The following is a 25,741-nucleotide window of genomic DNA, read 5'->3' on the forward strand; positions in this document are numbered from 1 at the left end:
AAAAGAAATTCTGCCCAACAACACCGTACGAACCCATCCTTTCTTTGTCCATATTGTACAGCAAGAAAAAGACTGCTAGTATATTTTTTCAAGAAGAACAAGCAGTACCAAAAGTCAAAAATCACATTTATCAAAGTAAAAAAGGAAAAACATCACCCCAGGCATTTAGAAAGAGATAAGTATATTAGGAGTACTCCAAATTTAATATGACGCTTACTTAAATGCCATAACTTTTGTTTCGTTCACTTGAATATTACATCAATATACAATCAATTACTTAAGTGCCATATCCAGCCAATCATCCTATATGAATTTGCTTCTTAATTTTCCATTTTGACGTTGAAGTTTTAAAAATAAACTGAGATCCAACGTGAAAATTTTTGTCCAATATGGCAATAGTATAACAAACGTTGTGGGTTCTTACTCCTCTTCCCATCTCTTAGATAGTCACTTTAGAAAAATCGATGAACCTAAGTGTCCACTTCTAAACATTTATAGCACTAAAACAACCATTCTTGAAGTCATTAAAATTTCTACCATCTTTCAATTAAACACTTAAGTGACGTCGTTTGTTTTCTCAGATGCTAACTTAAGCTTTTCGACACACCATGTTGGATGATGTATTATAAATTAATATCACATCAGCTTTTCCAACTAGGTAAATCGTCTAAGACATTTAAGTTATCAGTTTTTCAAATTTATAGCACTCAATTGAGCAAAAAAGAATAAAAAAAGGTTATTGAACTAAAGTGAGTGCCGTAGGAAGGTCATTGCACTCCTTATCACAGTAGAACTAATAGTCAAAATCACATTTATCAAAGCCAAAAGAGAGAACCGACACCTCAGACATTTAGAAGGGGGCAATAGTAGTGCCGTACTCCCATGACAAAGTGTTAATACATACCATGCCATGAATATAATTCACTCCAAAAACTTTGATTTGATGTTAAAAGTCAAATATAAAATGCAAATGAAAAGAAAAGAATGCTAGTACCTCGAATCATTTGTAGCATAATCATGTTTTTTTAGCAAAACAAGGCAAATTTGGGTATTCGGTCCCTCAAATATCTTTCATCTTTAGATAGAGCTGCAAGATAAAGACACGAAACAAAATAGTCAAGGGATCATATATGCTTAACCCGGTGGCATGAGGATTCATTGAAGAGAATCAAGAGTCGCGACACTGATGAACGAATGAAGTCCGGAAGCTGTTCACAAGATGGAGGAGGCAAAATCACATCAATCAAAACGATAAGCCGCAAAGAGAGCGAGAAAGCAAAAGAGGGAGAGAGTATCTCACAAGGAAATCATGTAATTGATACAGTAACTCATAATACAATTTCTTGCTCATCCGCTTAGAGGTTCCTAAGAGTACACGGGGTGCGAGACCGCGGGTAGAGCGGCACAAGTACAATAATGAAACAAGAAGAATGTCTGCTATTTATTGGTGTCATTATAACAGGCAACAAGAAGACAATTCTGAATGTTCCTACACTTAAAAAGAAAACAAAAATCCTTTATCACAAAATTCGTTTTGGTTCCACAATTAAATTACTTTTTTGGGGCCAAGACTAGTCTGTGTACATAGCCTAATTTCGATCAATATCTTCTCTGTGGAGCCCACTTGATCCCTTGCATGAATAATGTAAGCAAAACTCGAAAACCAACTCAACTAGTGTGCAGTAATTAAGACATTTTCATTTGGATTTGCCGATGTACATGTACCAAAAACTCAACGTAGGACAAGCCGCCAGGGTTCTTGTCCTCAACCAGACATGAGAAGAACAGCATTCCTGGAAGGGGAAAAGAACAATCTAGTCAGATCAATCCTGCATATGAGGTCAAAAGCCAACAATTCCCTAAACCTAATAAATTCCTAGTCTGAGATTACTTGCAGAACCATATGCTACTGTGATGGCTAGTGTAGATTTTAGAGTGGATTTAGACAGCTTAGAAGAAATCAATTAAGCCATTCAAAAAGAACTCTTCCCCCTCCCTCCCCCCCAAAGAAAAGAAGAAGAAGAAGAAAAAGAAATCCGACATCATAGAAAAGGTTTAGGAAGACATTCAAATTGACAAAGCCATTCAAATAAAGATGGCCCCAGTCATGAAAACTTATTGGTTTGACTAGCGAAGCCACCTGAATTTCTAAAATCAGACAATCAAAAGTAACTTCGCACACCCCAAATGAAATTTCGCGGGTACTGATGAACTGACCTGAAGGATCTCCTTTCTTGCATAATCTCAAGCTGTATTTATAAAATGAGAGAACGAAAAAAATCAGAAAACAGAATCCTTAGTAATATAATTGATGCAACTATATTAGAGAAACAGATAAGTTCTGAATGATGTAGGAAGCCAAGGAGACAATAATATTCACCGTAGATAGGAACATCTTTGCCGTCGTATCTCATTCACCACCTCGTTCAGTTTCTTAGATAGCGGATTCTCATACTGCTGGAGCACAAACTGAAATGCAAAATCCTTACTTAGAAGTGAAATATTCCAAACTACATATATAAAGCCAGAACTCATGCAGAGCACATACCAATAAGTCATAAGTAAGCAGAATAATCTAAATTGAAATTGGAGCATCCATGAGGAAACTAATCTTTGTAGCAGGAAATAATATAGTCTATCCAATCCATAAAAAGAAATATGCTCAGGCCTAACAGGTGGGTCTACTCAATATTCAACGGGACTCCTGGTATCAACCTAACAGGTGGGTCTACTCAATATTCAACGGGACTCCTGGTATCAACCATATCTTAACCTTGTTGCATATTATCATGTCCAGATCCCGATCGTAGTCATACAACATTTTTCATCACCCCAACAAAATCAGATGTAGATTCTGAGAAAAACAATTTTCAAACAAGAATTTGCATGAAACCAAATTACCTGAGTAGGTATTTCATCGACCGAGGATGTGCCAAACAATTTACTCAAAATATCTGCATCGACTGAGTTCCCTACGTATATTAGAGCATCATCACCATTTTCAAGAAGATAAATTCCCTCGTCTGTGACATGCTCACTTGAAAGAGGAATTGCAGCTGGCACAATGGATCCATCCTCCTCCTGTTATCATGCAGAGAGTCATCAGTGAATTCAATACAAAATTAGAGAAAAACGGAACACGCAGCCTTTAGCCATTACCTTTGAATTCAGGTCATGGATGGGAATCATTCTGGGATAGACAAGAGGAATTGCCAGAGGAGTAGATACAGATGAAACATAGTTCACCCAGAAAGACCGGTCGTCTATCTTCCCATCATTTTTCAACCCTGTGCCTTTCATCAGGGCTGCAACAAAAAGAAGTATGTTAATTACGTAAAATATACCTACATATAACACGTTTAATCATAAACACAAGAATAGGGATGTGTCACGTGCCTTCTAGGGCTGTTAACACACACACACACACACACACAGAATATTAAGGAATGCCCTCAAGACACTTGTTAAGCTACATTTGGTATTGAGTTGAAAATTTAAAAAAAAATTGCATCTTCCTTTGTCTTGAAATATGTCAAATTTTTGCCCTTTTCTCATATTTGAGGTCTTCAAAATCTGACATTTCCACATTTTTTAATGCTTAATCAGTGCCAACCTAAAATTGCCAACGCCTTCAAAACCCAATGCTAAGTTGAGTCATAGGAAGAGCATGGTCATGGGCATGAGTCCCAGAATTGGTAACTTTGGGCCATTACCAAGGGCCTATTACTGCCATAATAACCCGATTGCTGTGGAACAGGCACTGTCCCAATCGATTAGGAGTCAGATAGTCGAAGAGACCCAATCAACCAATGTCATCAGGAAGAAAGGGCACTTGTCAACAAAGCCATACAATAAAATATCTATGCAGCACTATAATTTGGAAACCTGAGGCAACAAAGCGTACAACTTGAAAGTTCTAGTGACATGACGAAAATATCCTATGTTGAACATCTAAAAACTTAATAAAGAAACTGTCTGCCCAGCTCTATACAGCTGGAAATTTGAAATTTGGAGACTATTTCCACCCCTTTGAAAGAACATGTAAACTATAGTACATGAAAGCATAAAAACAAACATGTTTTCCCTTTCTTTCATATGCTGGCGCTTGGACAAAAACAAATTAATCTGGCCCACCTACAAGGGATGAAGAAGAGGTAACATCTTTTTAAATTAACTATGAGCCATTGAGACTTTAGATTAGCACTCCCAGCACAGCCCTTTCATACCAACTTCCAAATGTACACATTGAGAAAAAAAATTACCAAGAGTATAGAGAGGTAGAAGCTTGAGAGCCTCTGGAAGAATTAGCTGTCCGGATGATGAAACTGTCGCACAAAATTTACGGTATGAAAGCAGAATGTTGATGCATAGATTTGTTGCTTGTTCACGGACTTGTGAGAGTGGACTTGAAGGAATTTCACTAGCCGCTGCAGAGACATCAGATAAACAGATAAAGAGGCCAAAATCAAAATCCTTCAAATTTGAGCCAAGCATTAATAATATGCAGTTATGTTTATCAACTATTCTTCAATTAAAAAGGCAACGGGCTGGTAATTATTTTGATGATAACTAGCAAGTTGACCCCCGCAAGTACAATCGATATTTCAAACATAGAAAAGACTAAAAATATTAAGATGGAAGATCCAGTGAAATTTTCCTGGACAAGGGCGATTCCAAGACTGAGCAAAAAAGGCCAAAAACAAGCCACTAATTCAATACAAGAATCTGTAGGAATCAACAAATAATTAATAAGATGGCAGAACATGCATTAGTACATATAACAGATGAATGACATAGGAGGAAAAGTTACAGAATACCTTGCTTCAACAAACATGTGAATTGAGCATCCAAGTCAGCAGCTCGGAACAGATTAGTTAGCATGCTAGTGCATGGAAGAGACAAAGTTGTAACGCGAATTCTTCTTTGGCCGTATACAGTGGTGTAAAGAAGTGCACACTAAGTTACAGATAGAAGAAAATTAAAGTTAAAACTAAGATTCCAGATAAACCCCAGGAATTACAAGAATAAGATAATTGAGGGAAAAACTACCTGAAATGCACATTCGGAGCCATCCTGTAACTTATCATCATGCTTCATAGTTACCATTACTGTTTTGTCGCAGTCAATCTGCACAAGAATGGGCATATTAGCATATAAAAAAGCCATGTAAGAAGATCAAGAAAAAGCTATAGAAAGTGATAAAAAACACCAAAACAAAGATGTATCATTAAAGAGTTTCAGGTAAAGTAGGAACTTGGCCATATTATGAAGTGAGTCCAGAAGGAAAGGCCTAGGATGCATCAGCAAGCAAACTTTTCTCTTAAGAATAACAAGAAACATTTTTTTGACTTTACCCTTGTAGTATAACGACTCCAGTCTGAAAACTAATTCCTGTAATCTGCACGGGTTTTATCTTTCATTTTGAACCTTCTATCTACATAAATTGGCACCCCCTCAGTTGGGTCCAGTGAAATCTTTTCAAGTGCCAGAATAGTAATGCCTCAATGACTCAACTTAAAGAACATACAATGCATTTCGAGATTACAAAAGGAAATAATACCCAAAAAACTGATGTTTAGGGCTTCCATTGTTCAGGAAGAAAATGAAAAGGAAAGTACGTATTAATATACTACAAGAGATACTTCACACGAGGACACATACCCCGGGTAGATCAATATCAGTAGGAATGCGCTTGCAAAAATTCCCATGGTACTCTTGAACTTGAATACCCTACAAGATATCAACTAATAATATAAAGGAGAACAGAAGCAATGGTAAATGCATCACAAAAAGACATATCTTTATCACCATTAGAAGTACCTGACTGCATCTCACTCGCATTACGGCCTCAAAACCTTGAGGTCTTGTAATATTCCATCTTAAATCATTGTAAAGCTTTGCAGGATCTGATAGAGCTGAGAAGGGATGATAGTAATAAACCTGGAATAAATTCAAGAAAAAAGGTCAATACGTGAAGAAAACTAAAATGGGAGATTACAATACCAAGCCTATCACATTCGCAGTGACTTATTACAAGCGTGCCAAATCAAGTTCCAGCAAGTGTATGGCAAAGCCCACCCAACCAAGCAAGCTACAAGGATACTGATAGCTGCATATCTACCCGCTTTGCTTATATCACTGCGTCTCATGCACCCTCCTACCTACTCTAAATGGCATAAGCTCCCATAACAAGAAACTTCCTTCCAAGTTAAGGATGCATCAATGGATTGGCAAAGGAATACACCACCTCATGAGACGTATGGCCCCAGGCATTAGGTTTTCTAGTTAGACAAACTGATTTATAGATATAAGGGCCAATGGGAGTTTCTCTGAAAACTCAGCCAAACAAAGACAGTCCTTTAACTAGCATAGAAGGGCAGAAACAATTTCCAGAAAGCAGAAAACTGTCATTTTACCGAAACATTGAAGTCATCCATAACAAGAAACAAAATGAGAGGTATACCTGCCCTCCGGTAGTTCTTGGTACCACAGATATCGATGCAATATCTATGTAACTCTGGGTAGTGAGAAACACATCAACGCAAACCTACAGCATTTCAAAATAAAAAAGTTAGTCCACGTAAAAATGCCAACAGATATCTTATACGTATAATGACAAAAAGCAAGCCACAGAAGCATGTCACGATATTCTTTCTTTGATTGTATCACAAATTTTAAAGAATCAATGCAAAAGTTCACCTGGAACTCTGCAAACTCAATGGCCATTGTCTTCAAAGTTTTGTCAGCTGGTTGAAGTAACTTATGAGCCTCCTACATTTTCCATGAAAACAACTAAATGTGAGAGGACAACTACAGCCATAGAGAAATACTGACAATGCCAATTTAACTAAATGCATGGCAACAAGATTCCTGTAATATCTCCACTTTTGCATAAGCGTTAATTTTCTGAAACATCTCAACAATAAGAGGCATAACAAGATCTGCCAAAGGAGTACATGCATGAATATGTTATGTATGACAAGCAGTTCACAACTCCAGCTCCTTGACCACAACCCACATCATTATACAGGTGACAAGATGATAGAAGGAATAAGTAGAACCTGATTGGAAACAATATTGATTTTTTATCCAAAATCATCACCTTAAATTACTTAAAGGGCAGTAGTATGGATGCAAAAAAGACCATATACAATGAACGGACATAATCCTGCAGCCAGGTTGGCTGTCAGGCCATTATCTAAAGAACAATATTTATTTAAATAGACTAGCTATGCATGCCGGCAGCTACAAGCAGAGCAGGGTAGAAACTTACAACTGTTTACATTAGTGAATATGGGAAGAAAAGAGGAAAGGGGAGGGGTTTTCGTTTTTGGTTTTTTTGGTTTTTTTGGGGGGGGGGGGGGGAGGAGAGAAAGGTATAATAAAGGAGTCGGATTGCATCAGCTAGCTCCTACCTTTTCTCCGGATGTGATATTAGTTCTTCCTTCAGCCTCTCTGGCAGAGAGAGCGCCAATTCCTACTGATGGCAAGACTGTATCATTTTGGACAAAATCAAGAAATTATCAGTGTTCATACATCTATTTAAGCAAAACAAAAAGTCTGCTGCAACAACCAATACAGCAAAGAAGTTCCAGTAACCAGTTCATACAAAACAGGGCACTCAAAAAATTACAAGAAGGCAAACCACAGGCATGGGTATAGAAAGTTTGGATCCTAGGAATCCAGATCTGACTGCAAGTTCTAGCAATATCTATGAAAACCATCCAGATTTACATTGCCTCGTTGAAATGAGCAACTGTGCCAAGAACATGAGAATTTCTCTTCATACTCGTCAGACCTGGAATCCTTTTCCTGCTCTCCTTTACCTTCACTTTTTCCTTTTCTTTTCACTTTCAATTGATTATCTAAAAATATGTTACCATGCATTCAAGGATCACAACATGAAACAGACAAGAATGGGAACGATTCTGACGCAATGCACCTAAAATAAACTTTTCTAGGGGTGTTCAGCTGACAAACCATAACACGACACAACATCACAACACGAATCAACTTCCACATGACTTGGTTAAGTTATATTTATGTTGCTCAAGCACTGACCTACATAGTGTTGGCTCACTCAAGACAATTAATAGTCTTTGCTTTCAAGTTCAACCAACTTTTCCTCAAATCGACTAAAACTATTTATCTAAAGCTAACATAGGATCTCCAATCATATTTTCCAATGCAAGATATATGAGATGTCATAGTGCATTTATTTTTACATTTTATCTGAGCTCATTAAGTCTCTCAAGCCTTCTGTTTTGAATTCCCTGTTGACATTATTCATGTCGCTACATGTATCGTGTATCTTAACAAAAATTGGAATATCCTCCATTTAAGCCTTCCCAATAATTTACATCCATATTTGGTCAAGAAACTCCAGCATTGGATGGTACAAAGTAGAAAACTTAAAGAAAGAGGCATTTCTTCATATTTCCATACTTACTCAAATATTCTTGATATTCCCTATTGACCGTGCATGGTATGAATAATCGATCACAAATTAACACAATACAAATTAAGATAACCAAGACAAATTGATGCATCGCAAATTAACACAATACAAATTAAGATAACCAAGATAAATTAATGGATCACAGATTAAGATAAATTCAATGAAACTCAGAACATGCCTGATTGAAATACCAGAAGTTTCCCACCAGTACTTTTCAGTGCCAGGAAAGCAGCCTGAAGGTTTAAAAATAAGGAAAAAAGGGGAAATCGTTAAACAAAAAATTCATATTGTTAATGTGTTGTGCTTAATGCATTAAGAGCATAGCAGTATTTTCTCCAATATGACAATCAACACCTGGAAATTAATGATATAAAAGATAAACTAATAGAAGTATTTTCCAAACATAATAAGTAAATAACAATATTACTATAATGCAATGGTGCAGAGTTCAAGCTGTTTCATTATCCCTGCTTTCTTAGTCCTCCACTTCTTTCTTTCAGTGCTTTGTGCTTTGTATACTTCCTGTCCACCAAAATGCTAGTATACTGCCTTTAATTAAAGGAACTTTCTTTGTCTTAACTTAAAAGAAAGCTCATCCAGAAAGCAACACGGACAGGGAAAGGAAGAACTTCCATTGAGCATTTCCTGATGAGTGACATAGACCCGCTAACTTTTGGCAGCATAAAGTAAGTTTGTGTCACAGGCATAAGATCTCATATTCAAAGATATTAAGGTAACTCACTTCCCAAAACCAAGCAATCAGTAGAACCAAATGCAATGATTTCAATTAGTTAAGTACACCTCTCTCAAACTTTTTATCTTGGTTAAAACCCAATACTTGTTTTGATATGTTGTCCCTTTCTTCTCTGCACAGTAATAACTTTGGCAGAATTTATTTTCCTGTGAGTCTGTGACTTGCTTAAAACCCCAAGAGTAGGTTTTTTACAATTTTAGTGCATCTCTAAACACCTTCTTGACTTACATTCCTCAATCTCTCTTCTAATTCAGCCTAATTCCTCTCTATACAGTCGACCTTTCCAAATTTTATTCTATGATTTACATCTAGTAGGTTTTACTTTTGAGGGCATCAGTCAACAACTACTGATGAAAATAGCTCATTTTATTGTCTTTCGGTCTATTAACACCAAAAAAAAAAAAATCTGAAAATGTGCCTAAAAAGCAATTCAAATGTGTTGAAGACATGAAATCCACAAGATTCTAGAAGTATTTACCAACACAACTTGACCTTGGAACAAATTAAAGAACTAATCATATTTAAAAAAAAAAAAAAAAAAAAAAGAGAAAATCACAGTCATGTTTCTCAAGGAAAAGCCCATCAGTTCTCATTATATTCCATTTGCAAGCATTAGGAAGAGCCCTAGAAAGAAAATGACATACCTTAACTGCAGCACCAAAGGCTGATTCAGCAGTTTTATTATTTTGGAACATAGATGGAATGCTTTCCAGCAATAGCTCCAAGTGTTGGCGGCACTGCAATCACAGAGTAAAAGAATAAAATAAGGAATATAAGATAAACTTGGCGAGCATTAAGAAAGTTAAAATAAAGATCATCTGTTCCAGAGGAACAGAAAAATATTAAATAGTAAATTTTTCATTTTATTCTTCTTAAATGGCATTATGAAGCTCACCTCAGAAAGCTGGACAATGACATCACTTTGCAGTGGAGTGTAAACATCTTGTATATCGGGAACAATCAGCATCAATGGCTGAGAACATTCATTGCTTGTCAGAACCATCATTCACAATCCTCTTAATTGAGTTTTCAGCAGACAATAGGTCAATGCTCTCCACATTAAACAAAATATAATTTTAGAAAAATGACCAATAGAAGATATAAAAGCTGTCTCACAGTCAATCAAGAAAAGGCACTGCCTAACAAGCAAAAAAACCATGTGGGATTACAGCCATTGCAATTTCGTAATTCACTAAACAATTTCAAATATTCCATTAATTTCAGTCACTTGAGTCTCGCAACAATTTTCCACAATCCTACTTTGGGAAGGAAAAAAAATCCCAAATAAAAAAGGATAAGACACCCAATTCCTCATAATCAGGTCCCACATTTTCTTAAACCCTAGTTTCCAATCACAATTGAATCTCAAAGCACGCTACCATGACTTTTGAGATTCCTCAAAGAAGTTATCTTCGCTTTCAAATGCTAAGCCCAGTCTAGCCCTTTCATAGAGTTTGGCAGCAAGCTGAAATCTTAACCAACTTTCTATAAAAATTTAACATCTCAGGCATCCTTGTTGCTATACTCCCTTTTGGCTAATATTCTTGCCAGCACCACTACCACCCATGCATCAAATAAATGACAGACCTGACAACTCTACAACTCTTAATAGAGAAGCAACTAAAAGTTCATAAAATTAACATAGCCTTTTGGGCTAGTCAATGCCCAATAACCAAGTAAGATAAACTCTTCAGACTGAAATGGGCATCTGCCAAAGATAAACATTGCTTGAAATTGCATAAATGAACTGCCTTTTTCGTTGAAATCCAACCATGCAAGTAGACTATACACCAACCATATTTCTGGGAAGCCATCTTTCCTCTGACAACCACCAACCCCAACAACCCACCCCCAAAAAAAAAAATATATATATATATATATATATATATATATATATATTGCTAAAGAAAGTGATTTTACTCGGGTAAAACAACCCTAACTAAATTGGCTACATGACATCAAAAAACCATTATCCAGTGCCTTTTCCTTTTGCTAGAGAAAATTATGAAACAATCTATAGCACAGTTTCCACTGGACTCTTCAGAATTTTATTTGAAAGAACTCATTCTTAAGCTCCATTATGTCCAAATTTGTATTATTTTACTTTGGTAAGCCACATGAGAAAACAACCAAGTGATGGAAATTCTAATGACATACCACTAAATGAAATACTCATCACTTGACTATACTCTGTTAATGACAAGAAAACAGCCCAAAAATGGGATATTTAACAGGTTTAACAATGGGATGCCTCTATCTGGTGTCCATGGAAGGTAACCTGTAATGGAAAAGCAATGCCACAATTGATTGCCTCTGAAGTTTTGATAGACCTTCCAGTTCTTCTAAATACTCATTAACATGTACTGAGTGATGAATGGCTCATTAAAATACCAGTCAAGCCATATATGTCATAATAGCTTGTTTCTGGATTAACTGTAAAGACTCAAACTCTCAACCCTAACCAAAAATATAATACTATACACTTCTAGAAACCACACAAAGTTGCAGACATGCCAAAATACATGAATTTTCACAATCTAAACACCCTTTGATAATGATATGAAAATAGTGCTTCACCAATCTTACACAGTACAAGAAAAAAAAATTGACAGCACAGACCTGTTGCAGTGCACGTTTTAAATTGTAAAAATGAATAGTGGAGTCAAATGTTGCAATTCCAACCATTGTCCGAGGACCTTCCTGCCAAATGACAGCATGAAGATATCGATCAGAAAACACATTACTTAACAACAACCCTTTGATAGCATATAGCATTTTGACTTATTTTCTTTTTCTCTTGCAGTATTCCATCAGTTTTTGACTAATTTTTTCTAGCCATAAGGACAGAAAAAACAGGAAGTCCACAATAGCTACCACTGTTCTAATGCATCTGCAATGGAGTAGACGGAAAAGTGACATAAAATAAGGTCAGATGCTACTGAGATATCAACATAACAAATCATGCTTCTCAATTCCGTTGGCAACTACACCAAATTCAGATGAAACGTCAAATGCTACTCCAATTTTCGGTGGCAAGTCATTACACGAAACTAGCGATGACATTATACAGGATGATGCAAGCAAGCTAAGCCTAGCTAAAAGACTATCAACCAAAGAAGACGAATAATGAAATTAATCTGAATGATATCTTTGATTTTGAAACTCAAACTGATTTCCCTTGTCTGGAAGCAGGTCTCTGTCAAAAGCATTCGATCAACCAAATTCAAACTAAACTTGCATTCATCAAAAACATCTGAATGCACAGCTAAAACTGGACCTTCTACATGCTGTTCCCTCCCCCTCCCCTCCCCTCTTTTTTCCGGGCAGGGAAGAAAGCATCCTATATGGAACTTACAGCCAGTTTGGTTGTTTTAGCCAAAGAAAACAAAAGGTGAAACAGCCGAACAGAACTTCGATATGTTCCAGTTCAGTTGGCTTTTGAGCTAATTGGGAATGAGACTTCGTTTCTTCTATTGCACTTGTTTTTACCCTTTAAAAAAGGGAAAAAGCCACAAAAAAATCCTGAACTATGCTCACTGTGACGCATTTACCTTTAACTTTTTTTTTGTGACATCAAAAACCACAAATTATACCCACTATGACACATTTACCATAAACATTTTCTTGTGACATAAGAAACTCCAAACTTGTAAAAATGTTACGCATTTACCCTCCATCAAATTTCCGTTAGATGATTTTTCAGCTTATTTTAATTAATTCACATAGGCACCATATCAACACCATTTGCTTTCAGGCATCCATGTAAGCAGATTATCAACGGTTCTCATCGGCAAAAATTTGATGGAGGGTAAATGTGTCACATAAGTACCAAGTTATGGATTTTTGGTGTCACGGAAAAAAGTTAAGATAAATGACAGTGGGCATAGTTTAGAGTTTTTGGTGGTTTTGGCCTAAAAAACAAACCAAAGGTATTCCAATAAGGTAGCAAGGGGATAGAACATCTAACAAAATCATCATACACAATAAGGATACTATTATAAAAGTTTGGTAGCGTAAGAGCCAACATATGTAACGATCTGTGAATACAGTTCCAATGGCTTTTTATGTATCCTCAAAAAGCCTAAAGTTCCTTTCCTTCCAAAAGCAACCATAGGTGAGGACTGAGTCAAAAGCATTTCCTTTTATAGTCATTGGCATAAATTCTCAAGAGAGGCCCAAAATTCTGCCTATGGATTTGAGACTGCTTCTAGGAGCCAAATTTTAATAGAATAATGCACATAAGCTCGAATTTGTGTTTCAAATCGAGTAATGTAATTCTAGGTATAAACAGGAAATTGTCATTGATCAGGTGAAAGAAATCCACAAGCTAAACAGAAGCAATCTCATAAGGCCACAACTCTTTCTCAAGGCCAAAGTCAACTAAAAATCTAGAAAAACAAGATTTTGCAAATCAGTATTGTGTATCTTCTGCAGGAAAAGCGAGACAAGTGTCAACTTTCCCATGAGATGTGAAATATGCACATTGTTCCACAACAACAAGAAGTAAAAAACGAAACACCACTGATTTGAGCACCAACTATCCAAGCAAAGTAGCTAGATCAGATTCCATAGTAGATAAAAAGCTTTTGTTATTGCACGATCAAAAAGCACTTACGGGAATATCAGAAATAACTTGACTGATTGCACTGCAAGCTGCAGCAGTTCCACCAGTTTGCAAAGCATTCATGGATACATCAATAAGGAAGAAATATACCGCTGGCATAGGTTCACGGACCTGGAATTACATAGATCAAAGAAAACTTAATGTAAAAGAGAAGACAACTGAAAACATAAAAAAGATTAAAGAGAAGAGAAACACCACAAAACATAATATTTTGACTGCTAACACAGCTCGCTGCTGAAAGGGTTACATCACATATTAAGAAAGAACACTTGACAATGAAAGCATGCATTCCTTTATACAAATTTTGACATATACAATTTCAGCTATCTATTTGAAGACGATAAACCAACAAAGACCGTGAGACTTATATTGATCCCTTTTTCCCAAGGATAATGAGTAAATCAGGCTTATTATCCTTCAGGACACTAATATCAAAGCACAGGGTTTTGCTTCTGCCTAGAGAGATGGACAACAAATGTCTTATCTGCAAGCATATTTTCACAAATAGGGCATATTATGTACTTTATGAATATTCAAGCACAGGCTCCAGAAGAATATTCTTAAGCCCCTTCCCAATATTCTGTGCTTATTCTTAAAGCACGTCCTCAGCAACTAAATATTGACTGCAATTTGTAATTTACTTCTCTGAAATCACATTTGTAAGGTGATAACGATATTAAAAAGGACATATAAATCCATGAAACTGGTGCACAGTCAAATCATAGAAATATGCAGACTCTATTATAACTGTTTAGATTAAGAAATCAGAGAGCCAACTGAAAAACTGTCAAGTAGTTACTCACAAAAAAAAAAAAAAAAAATAGAAACATAAAGTATTCAGTTGAAATGTAGGGGACTGCAGTACACTATAGACAAGTGAATCTCATAGTTTCACTCACCATATATTCCTTCGACGCAGCAAATTCGACTGTTCCTCTACACAGTTCAGGTCTGTCATCTGCATCTCTGCGCCTGCCATCAGGACCCAAATTGCAGATGTAATCGCGTGGAGTCTCATCAGTAAAGCCTGCAAACAAGTATGAAGAATGCGGTCAGGTCACCCACATCGAGAAAAGTAAAAAATAAGCTAATGATTTGTTAATGAGAAATTATGCCCCACTGAGGATGCAGGGGCAACTAGGCCTCCACAGATTCCAACATCAGTATTCTCAATCAAAAATCTATATTTCATAACCCCTCCATTTTTTTTCTCTTCTTGATTTATGAGACATCTGGACCATTAATTACAACAAACTGACACAAGCACATCATTTTCAATCATACGGCCTAACAGTACATCCAAATTCTTATACACTACTTTAACATTAACTAATAAAGCGAGTCCACCACAGATATCAAAAGACCAAAACACAGAGAAATGAACCTGAGCAAATATCACGAGCAGAACCAAGACAACAAAGACCACAAGTAAAGATCAACCGTGTAGAAGACAACCAAAGATCTTTGAAAAAGGCAGAGCCACTATTCCCAGAATGATCCTCTCGAAAGTCATCATCCAATATTTTGTCACATTCAAGCACTAAATCATTAAAAAGCTGGAAAATGAAAACAAGAATAGTGAGGTTTACCAACCACATAAGTTACAAATGAAACGCCTCCCCTGATCTATGAACTTCATAAAAGGATTTATGTAGCCCTTGCAGCGGGAACATCGGACGGGGCCACTTTCTCCAAAATCAACAACCTAAAACATCAATCAGAACATAAACTCATTTCCAACTTCTTCATTACCATAAAGGAGACATGACTCCAAATAAAACATGGGAATAGAAGCGATAGACAAGTCAGAATCGCACTAAAAAGAGGGAAGTAGCCAAGCATTTATACAGGAACAAAGAAGAAGGGACAATCGCAAGAAAAGAAAAGGGAGATAAATTGCTTCTGCTTTTGTGGTAAGAAATCGACATTGTGAGAGGATGTGAACATCAAGCAATCAAATGCAAAAATGAAACCTCATCCAGGGGAAAATTAGAGAAATTTTCCAGGGAAATTTGCAAGGATGACAAATGGATGGTAAAAAAGAAGGGCAACAAATATAATATGCTAGAACTTAGAGAACCAAAGGGACATGCCATCTTAGGTTACTATACTGTTCATTTTGTTAATTTGAAATGTCAAAAGTAGACCCAATCAGGTGAAAGCATACAGAAAAACCAATATGTCATTTACCTTCGCCAAAGTAGACAAAATCCTGAAAGTATAAGATGCTCTATCAGCAAAGCTACAGAAACTAGCAACAAACGACATCGTCCAACATCAATATCAATACCATACGACAAAATCGCTAACATAAAATCATAAACACTGAACTAAGAATCCGAAGAAAATCCCTGTTGAGGTGGAGGTATGGCAACAATTCTTTATCCTTATCTCAAGGAAATTATTCAAAAGGTTCTGCCCCGGGTCACAAAAATTATTTCGACGTAAATTTGACAAGGCGAGGGAAGTTTCTGATTTGCTGACAAATCTGGAAAGGATTGAACAAGGCTCACAAGGAAAGACCTAACATAACCATTTAGAATGACTAAAACAACGTTCAAATACACCAATATCAGTGCATCCACAAATTCCAAACTAACAAAGAAAAGCTCAAAAATTCAAGTAAAACACTATTTACCTGAATGGGTTCTTCAGATGGATGAGAAAGTGCCAAAGGTTGAACCAACAAAGCCAGCTGCATGCCTGATGTTGTCAAAAGATCAGCAGTGCACGGAATCTGTCCAATCACACAGGAAGTATTTTATTTACATTTAACAATATACATAGAGACAACCTGTTTTCTCACTCAGCCAAGGCAGAATCCCCAGAAAAAAAGAAACTCTTTTATGCACCCAAGAACTCCATAGACGCACTGACAGTCGAACACCACATCATATCTCTACCTGATTAATGGTGCACCTCATGAAACGTGGACTGCAATTTCCAGTGTCCCTCACGATATAGTCACTTGTGGCAGGCTTCATAAACAAAAACAGAATCAGAAGACTGCAAGCTAAGACAACAATAAAGCTGTACCCTCAAGAGCTAAAAGCAAGACATACTGGAGGCTGGTTTGCCTGATTGCCCTGCCGAGTTTCATGAAGTATCACTGTTGAACTTGGGATAGGCCTTGGAATTTGATTAGGATCAATCTTTGATGGGCCTCCAAGAGAAGATCCAGTGGGGGCCATGGCAGGGGATATTGCAGTCATAGATTGATTTGGGAGCGGAGGTGGCATCCCAAACGCTCGTGGTGGTTGTGGAGCACCTGGTACCAGTGGAGGTGGAGGCATCTAATAAAAATCGGAAAGGACTAAATTATCACTTAACTCAAAATGTATATAAACAAAGGAAACATTTCTTGATCAACGGATAAATTTAATAGTAAGATTGTCACAAGGAAGAGGGGATTGACTGGCATAATTGGTCACCAGCGTCATGAACAGAAATTCCTTTTCTAGGAGTCATAGTTCACAGAAAACGGGCGGTCTAACCTATCGCTCTCACTTTTTATAAAAAAGTAAAGAGAAATTCACTTGAGGCACCCAGGGCTGCCAACCCATGGACAAAAAGAGCTTGTACCCAAAAAGAGCTCAAAACCAAAAATAGGGAGGCTCAAAGATAATGTAACCTATCTCTTTCAATAATTCCCTCTCTTGGACTTTTTCTCATGCAACATTTAGCCTAATGATGACTGAGACATCATGTTCTTTGACAATCATCTACAAAATATTGTTTTTATTAAGCGAACTTGATAAGGATCAGGCGCCTGCTAATGTCTTGACTGATTTTCTTTCACTTCAAAAGTTTATTAGATGATGCCCAAAATCTACTAATTTCAGCCAAGTCCTGTTCAAATTTCAAGGTTGAATGTATCACCAAAATTAAAATGAAAAGTCTCTCTGCTTCACTGAAAAAAGGATACCCAAGCCCCAATGGTCTTAAATCTGAAATTCGCATGCAAGGACATAAACTCAACTCTTGAAAATGCCTTATCACCAGAAGAACTAAATCTATGCTTCTAGGGTTCATGGACGAGTGGAACACCCCATCCATTTGCTTCAGCGGAACAGAAGATAGCTTACCCAATTAATTAACGAGGCCTTGCCTTAGTCGTTAATCGTGTGTGTGTGTGAGTGTTCTCTTATCTTTTCTTCTTTTATTTTATTTTTTTGGTTTTTTTTTTTTTTTTTTTTTTGAGGGGGTGAATGAAGGGGTGGTTTGTCCCCCATTATATGGTTTCTAGCATTAAAAGTATATAAATTTCTTACTTTCACCAAAAAAAAAAAAGTATATAAATTTCACTTTCACAAATTAAATGAACTTTAACAACAATAAAAACAAAACCAAGCCCCATCCAACTAGGTTTTTCAGCTATATGCATCCTATGCCCTTTGCACTCAATATTTATTAAATCCTTTGTAAGCCCTAGATGCTCCATATCTTTCCTCATCATCTCATTTCACAAATCTAAAAGACTTCAAAGGTGGATAATTTTATTTATATACTTGGTGTTTAACGCTAAAATCATTCACAATAATTAATAATTAACTTTGAAACAACTCAGCTCCCAATAGCCAAATGTCAAGCTAAAGTGAAATCTAAATTTTACACATACCCATATACAAATTACATAAATATTGAGCAAAAGTGATGTTAGAATCCACTTGCACCTTGTGCAATAATAAGTACCACAAATGTGCACAGCAAGTATTCTTATTTTAATCGGAGGAAAAATTCTCAAAACTTCAAAATTTTAGATGTCTAAAGAAACATCTTCTAACTCGTATCGAACATATAGAACTTTCAGAGTGACTTTGCAAAATGAGGAAGGAAACCACCATCATCCATGTAGAAGAAGAAAAATAGGAAGAATGCAAAAGGCCACATCACTTTACCAACCATGGCTATTTGATGATAAAATAACAGTAACTCATTAAGTACAAAAGGGAAAGATACTTCATGAAATTGAAATAACTAGCGCAATCTAGACATATATAAAGATGATCTACATAAGCATACATAAGGTGGCTTTCTTAGAATGTCAAGATTGGCAATCGTCCCCAAAGCTTCCTCCTTCCCTTCTATCCAAATCTAAAAGGGAAGAGCAAAGGCAGGTGGGGGGATGTCCAACTCAAAACATGAGGGCTACGCTACTGCTTTTTGAAATGTGAATTCAAAGTTCTTACTTGCTCAGAACGCATTGACCAAGGCTGTGGTGCAAAAGGAGAAGGCGATGGAGGAGGCATGGCCTGAGGTGCTCCCAAGAAGGTTGAACCTGATTGCATTGGAGGAGCCAGCGGAGAACTTACTGAGGGACTAGCCATGAGGGAGCGCATGCTTGGTCCTCGAGCAACTTGATCTGTCGATACCCTTGGCAGCGGAGGAGCACCAGGCAGCTGCTGAGGTGCAGGGCCACCTGGAGGAGCAAATCGAGGACCTCCAGCTGTACCTCCATGCGCAAAAGTTGGTGGCCCATTATTCACTGGAGCAAAGGGTGGACCTGTTGGTGGAACCACTGGACCAGTCGCAAAAGGAGCAGACGCAAATGGTGGACGAGCTGCTGCTGGTGCAGCTGGTGTTGTGACCGGAGCACCAGGGAATGCTCCAGAAACGGGAGCCCTTGGAGAAACACCTGTTTGCCCGCCAACCGAGGATGGCAAAGAACCAGCAGGCGGTCTATATCCAAAGGGGGGCGCATGACTCGCAGGTGGAGCAGTGGGTCTTCCTGGGGCGACATTAGGGGGAAATGTGGCTTGTGCAGCAGTTGATGGAGGCATTGCGGGTCTTGCGAGAACACCAGGGGGAGGAGGGCCAGGACGTGACATTGGTTGCGACCCACCAGGGTATGCAGGTGAAGGTGAGGGAGATGTAAAGGGCGGTGGCTGGCCAAAAGGCGACGGCCTAGGGGCAGAACCAGGTAGGGTCGATGGCGGTCTATTCAGGCTCATATTCTGCATGCTCTCCGCCATCGCATTTGGGTTATAATTGGGAGGCTGTTGCTGCGGATGCGGCCGTGCTTGATTGGCGTTACTGCCGGGTCTAGGCACCCCTGGGGGCACGAACGCCGACATTTCCCTTGTTCTAACGAAATCCCCTACTCACCCAAAAATACAAAATCTTTCTGCCAAAGAAAAAAGAGCACCCAGAAACTCAATTCTTCAAACACGACCCGATCCAACATCCCAACATCACCCACATACAACTTAAGATCACACACATTACACTCGCGGGCTAAAAAGACGGAATCGAGATATTCACAAGCAAGCACTCAATTGAAAACACGGCCAGCGCAAGGCTCCGGATCGGGAGAAAGAAAATCCATCACGGATCGAATAACTCCAGATCTGGGACGCTCCACTGGGATCGAATTACCCCGAGGAGGATCCCCACTAGGGTTTAAGACATGCACTTCGAGGAAAAATAGGGTTTTTTTGAGGCGACATACATCAGGCGACGAATAAAACTATCGATTCCGGAAGCGCGCGTCCCGCTTCCGTCCTCCGTCGATGAGCTCTCCGATCGGGCGAAGCGCGAAGGATCGAGAGAGAAAAAGGCGCGGATGCGAGAGCACGGGAGCGAGATTGCCGGAAGTACCTGGTGATCGCGCCGGGAATCGCCGCGTGGAGGCGGCGAGGAGCGACGGAGCGCCGGAAATTGAGGTCGGTGATCGCGGAGGAGGAGGAGGAGGAGGAGGAGCAGGAGGAGCGAGAGACAATGGCCAATGTACTCACCCGATGAAATTGTAACGGGGGCCAGAATCGCACGTGCAGGTGCAGTGAAAGCGGGGAAAATGCGGCAGTAATATTATTTTTTGGCTTAAAGCACGAGATTTGGTTAAATCTGGCCATCGCTCGACGGTATAATTCCTTTGCCGAAATAGGTAACAAAAATCAATCCCGAAACCGCGCTTGCCTTTTTCATTGCCCGCGCCGTTTCCTATCTAACACAGTTACCCTCTTCAATTAGTTTTATTGTATGACCCCAAAAACAAAAGGGTTATTATTAATTAAGAAAAAAGTTTATTGCTCCGGGTCATGGTAAGATTAATCCGTTATAGATCACTTTGGGCCTGCATAGTAACATTTTTATTTCTCCCAATTTCTATTCTTTTATTCCCCAAATTTAAAAAGAAAAATAGATTTCCATTTGGTAACGCTAACTATTTTTATATTTCTAGAAATAGAAAAATGACTGGAAAATAGATTTATAACATAAACAAGAAAAAAAAAGTTTCTTGTTCCCATAAACAATTTATAAAAATAAGTATTTTTTTCTTTTCTATTTTTTTTTTATCTTCTCCGGCCATCGCCCGCCCCTTGCCAACCGCTAGGCGCCGCAAGCGGCCATTGTCGGCCACCTCCGGCCGCTCATGGCGGTGGGCGACCACTATTGACCTACCGCCACCACCTTCCAAACCCACTAGCCAACGACTGCCACCAACCGCCATCATCGTCGCCCAACACTAGCAGCCTGCCACCGCTGCCGCCGATCACCACTCACTGCCACATGATTGCCGCCTGTCGCCACACAACCGCTGATTGTCACCATCGATCGCCACCACAGACCACCGCCCATAGCCCACCAACCGACACCCCCCCCGTTGCCGTTTGCCTCCGCGGCTTGTCGACGCCCGGTGGCCCTGGGCTATGGGCGGGGTCTGCGGCAACGATTGGCGATCCCGTGGCGGCGGAATCTGCGACAACGAGCAACTGGTCAAGCATCCATGAGCAAGAAGAAAAAATCGAATAAATACAAAAATTTATAAATTGTACCGAATGTATTTATATTATTTTTCTATTCCAATAATATAAATTTTGTATAATTACTAAAAACCTTATTTTACTCGAAAATTGTTTCTTGGAGAATAAATAGTTATCCATAATAGACTAGTTGCCATGCATACCCTTGAGATCTCAACAATTTATATGATAAATAAAGAAGCCATGCAATCCAAGCCCACCGAGTGAAATCAGTGGTTTCTTTGCTGCAACTAGCTAAAGTTAAAGTTCCAATAAAGAACATTTTTGTGTCTCTCAATAAAAGATTGTTCGACTTGGTTAGGATATGTCCTATTGCAAAAGATATTTTCTTAAAAAAATTGCTTATATCATTTACTTAAAACGAATAAATGAAAAATATTTTCATCGTCCATTGAGATGTTTAGACATAACTTGTTATTGATTGAAAAACTTTTTCATTGCTTAATTACTTCAAACAATACAAACAATTATTTTTAAGAAAATATTTTTCAAATTATTCATTTCAAGATTAATACTTTAAAAGATCTCAAATTAGTATATTTATGACAAATTTACCCCAAATTTATTTTTTTGACCATCAAAAACCCCAAATTGGTACACTTTTGACAAACCCTAAACCAGTACACTTGTAACAAATTTACCCTATATTAGTTTCCGTTAAAGTTTACCATCAAATTACTAAGTTTAATAACATGTGACAGTTAACTAGTGCACCAATTTAGGATTTTATTCTTCGTTTGTCACAGTTATACAATTTTTATGTTTTTTGAAATATTAATCCAATTTAATGGATGATATATTTGTCACAAATGTATCAGTTTATAGTTTTTTACGATGGAATAAATTAGTTTTTTGTAAATTTATCGCAAATGTATTAGTTTAGGGTTTTTCATGGTCAATTTAGGTAAATTTGTCACATGTGTACCTATTTGGATTTTTTCATAATCAAAAAATTAGTTTTGAATAAATTTATCACAAGTATATTGGTTTGTAGTATTTTAGGGTTTTAACCTTTCATTTTATATGAAACAAATGAAGTGTAGAAAGAGAGGAAAAAGTGTATGCATTTGTTATATCCTTACTAAATTATTCCTCTCTCTCTCTCTCTCTGGGGTTTCTTATGTTCACTTTATAGCATGTCTCCTCTTGTTCAACGTCAAAATATTGACACTTCACATATGTATGGAAGGTTCGATTGGATGATTGAAAAACCGAACAAAGGTCTAGTCCTAAGGGGTCAATGGATGAGAATGGACGAGAAGCGTATGAGACGTTGTATAAATAAAATTCGATCCCTTTCAATTTTTTGTTATATCTTTTTTTTTATTTTATTTAGGAATAATGAAACAAATGATCATTAAACTTTGATTTAATATGCAATATGATCCATGAACTTAAATTCAATGTGCAATGTGAACGTGGTCTATAAGCTTTCGGTATATGTTCAATGTAGTTATTAAACATTATGAAAATGTTAAACGTTGTCCTTTCATTAATCCAAGATCGGAGGACAACATTGAACATTTTCCATATAATTCAGGAATTAAATTGAATATATATTAAAAATTTATGGATCATATTGAACAAATTAAAGGTTCATGAACCATATTGAATAAATTAACATATTACACATTATGCCAAAATTCACAAATTGTTTGTCATTTTCCCTTCTATTTATCAATTCTCCCCCATGTGACATTCTAGGGTGCAACCAAATTACCTGCACAATGCAAAGTTCATAATGGAACTTTTCTAGTTCATTCTATTGGCTCGACTCATCTGAATAAAAGCAATAAGCATAATCCAAATTTGTGAATTTCAGTGGACCTCCATTGTATTGTATTTTTATTCGGCACATTCATATTACAAACGATGCTTCAATTTTTTCCTTTTGATTTAGACTCCATGAATATATAAAATTAAAGAAATGAGGATTAATTTCTTATTATTCAATGCGCATCTTGTATAACATAAATTAGAGACCACATAATCTTCGCATAAGAGACATTTTATCCAACTTTCAAGCATTGAGATGTTTAATTCGTAAATGAGTATCATAATAAATTCCCAACATATCATAACACCTTGTTCTTAAAAATCCGCACCTTTTTGGTGGCTCGTACTATTTCTACTCCTTATTGGCTCATGACATCCAATATCACATTAGCCCCGTTTAGTTTAGCATTCCAAACAAGCTTTGGAACTCTAAAGTCTCTTCAACAAATGCAAATAATATTGGTTCATTTTTTGCTCAGCAACTTGAGGAAATGCAAATGCATTTCCAAAAGACTCTAAGGGCCTTTAGCTCAAATAGGTTCAAAGGTCCTTTGGAAAATAGCATTATCGGAGTGCAAGTCTTGGCCTCATCATTCCCTATTCATCTTCTCTATGGTTTGCACGAATGAGCCAAACGGAGGCCAGCGATTGTTAGCCAAGGGGTCACACGTGCTAGTGACCGCCACCTAGGTGTTGCAACCACCTAGTGGCCGTCGCTTGGGTTGTGCGACTCAAGTGACCATTGGCTTGGGCTGCGCATCACCTGAAATCATGTGACTCAGGCAACACCTAATATCACATTGGTTGTGTTTGATTCAACATTCTAATAGGCTTTCCGATTCTAAACTCCCTTGAACAAAGCGAATAATATTTGGTTTGTTTTTTGCTCAACTTTGGGGAAACACAACTGCATCTCCAAAAGACTCTAAGGCCTTTAACTTAGAATAGGTTCAAAAGTCTTTTGGGAAGTAACATTATTGAGATGCAAGTCTTGGCCTCGTCATTCCCTATTCATCTTCTCCATGGTTAACAAGCCGAACCGAGACTGACGATTGCTAGCCAAGGGGTCACACACGCCGCCAACCGCCGCCTAGGTCGTGCGACCTAGGTGACCATTGGCTTGGGTTGCATGTCACCTGAAGTCGTGCCACTCGAGCAACACTTGGGGTTGTGCAACCTCTAGTCGGTGATGGCTAGATATGGTCGACATTTCCCAAAAGCCGAACGGTTGAGTTCTATCAAAAAATAGCTATTTATTTTTTTAAATAGAAAATTTAGCAAAAATCCTTTATGAAATATAGTTCTTACTAAATGACATTTGAGCCAAAATTATTTTCCAATACACTTTAAATTTACAATTTAGTAAATGTTATTTGTACTTCTAAAAGACCCTTTAACCCAAAGGTATTTATATTTTTCCAAGGACATTTCCCAAAAGCCGAACAAAATGTGATAACTGAATCGACCATATTTTCTATAGCAAATCCTACTCTTGATTTAAGATTATTTCTTAGATTTTTATTATTATTTTTATATATAAATTTTACTAAAAGAAAAACTTACACATATCATTTCCAAACAATTTCTCCCAACCTAACCGCTTCTTTCACGCTCATTGCATTTCAATGTTTCCTTCATGTTTGTCTTATTTTGGACTTGTCCTCCATTATTATGATCAAAGCAAGCACAATAATATATGGGAGTAAAGAAATATTAGTTTTACCTAAATCCCTAGATTATCATGATGGTGAATTTTTTAACTTTGATTTTTGGCACAAATTTATGAGAATTTACTCAATAATGAATACTGTGGTTGATTTATACATCATACACGATTCACTAAAAGATCATCCTTTTACTTGTGCTTAAGTTATTTTTTGTATAGTAAGTTTTAGTACAAAAAAAGATACACACAACTCATTAAGAAAATAATTATTATATTTGTCGAAATACAATGATTAGTTAACAATTTACCAAATAATTTTTTTTTTTTTTTAAAAGAGGTACATCAAGAAACAAAAGGAAAAAACCAAAAAAGAGGAAAACAAGGCAAGCATTAGTCTTAAATCAAAATTGGGCCCCATGTTCAACCTAAAAAATGTTGTTTGAGACGGGTAATTTTCTCAATAGCAAAATTGAAACAAAGGAAAATAAAGAAGAAAATAAAGGTACCAAATAATCTTATCAAAAACAGGATCCGCAAAAGATAATGTTGAGGTCTCAGATTGGGTGAAAATAGCACAAGCCTTTTCAATTCTCAAAAACAGATGAAATTGGAGGGAGAGGCCATTATTTTTTCAAATAAAGGTTCAAAGTGAGTTTTGTGTCTAATAACGACTTAAAGTAACTATTATTATTTCAAATAA

The 25,741-nt window shown here is 37.3% G+C and overlaps 1 protein-coding gene across 1 annotated transcript; it reads right to left on the reverse strand.

Annotated features, from left to right (window-relative positions):
• Positions 1 to 1,294: 1,294 nt before the first annotated feature.
• Positions 1,295 to 20,596, reverse strand: LOC104432958 (protein transport protein Sec24-like At4g32640). Its single transcript, XM_010045560.3, has 25 exons — positions 20,434 to 20,596; positions 19,026 to 19,960; positions 16,899 to 17,129; positions 16,740 to 16,814; positions 16,475 to 16,573; positions 15,430 to 15,541; positions 14,736 to 14,863; positions 13,828 to 13,947; positions 11,832 to 11,912; positions 10,108 to 10,185; positions 9,857 to 9,949; positions 8,637 to 8,691; positions 7,416 to 7,492; positions 6,700 to 6,771; positions 6,464 to 6,547; positions 5,821 to 5,940; positions 5,662 to 5,730; positions 5,050 to 5,127; positions 4,818 to 4,956; positions 4,263 to 4,427; positions 3,160 to 3,305; positions 2,902 to 3,081; positions 2,381 to 2,469; positions 2,218 to 2,249; positions 1,295 to 1,793 (listed from the first exon to the last, which is right to left on the reverse strand). Exons 2-25 carry the CDS (start codon positions 19,908 to 19,910, stop codon positions 1,687 to 1,689), a joined length of 3,315 nt encoding a protein of 1,104 aa, XP_010043862.2. The 5' UTR covers positions 19,911 to 19,960; positions 20,434 to 20,596; the 3' UTR covers positions 1,295 to 1,686.
• Positions 20,597 to 25,741: the final 5,145 nt, after the last annotated feature.

The sequence above is a fragment of the Eucalyptus grandis genome, chromosome 2 (assembly GCF_016545825.1).
Source record: "Eucalyptus grandis isolate ANBG69807.140 chromosome 2, ASM1654582v1, whole genome shotgun sequence".
Lineage (NCBI taxonomy): Eukaryota > Viridiplantae > Streptophyta > Magnoliopsida > Myrtales > Myrtaceae > Eucalyptus > Eucalyptus grandis.

Excerpts from the sequence above, each read along its gene's own strand:
- LOC104432958 (XM_010045560.3), bottom strand. The coding sequence starts at position 19,910 with ATGTCGGCGTTCGTGCCCCCAGGGGTGCCTAGACCCGGCAGTAACGCC. Across the intron at positions 4,957-5,049 it reads GCTCCGAATGTGCATTTCAG|TGTGCACTTCTTTACACCAC; the intron begins GTAGTTTTTCCC and ends TCTGTAACTTAG. Across the intron at positions 3,306-4,262 it reads TCTACCTCTCTATACTCTTG|CCCTGATGAAAGGCACAGGG; the intron begins GTAATTTTTTTT and ends TTTTTGTTGCAG.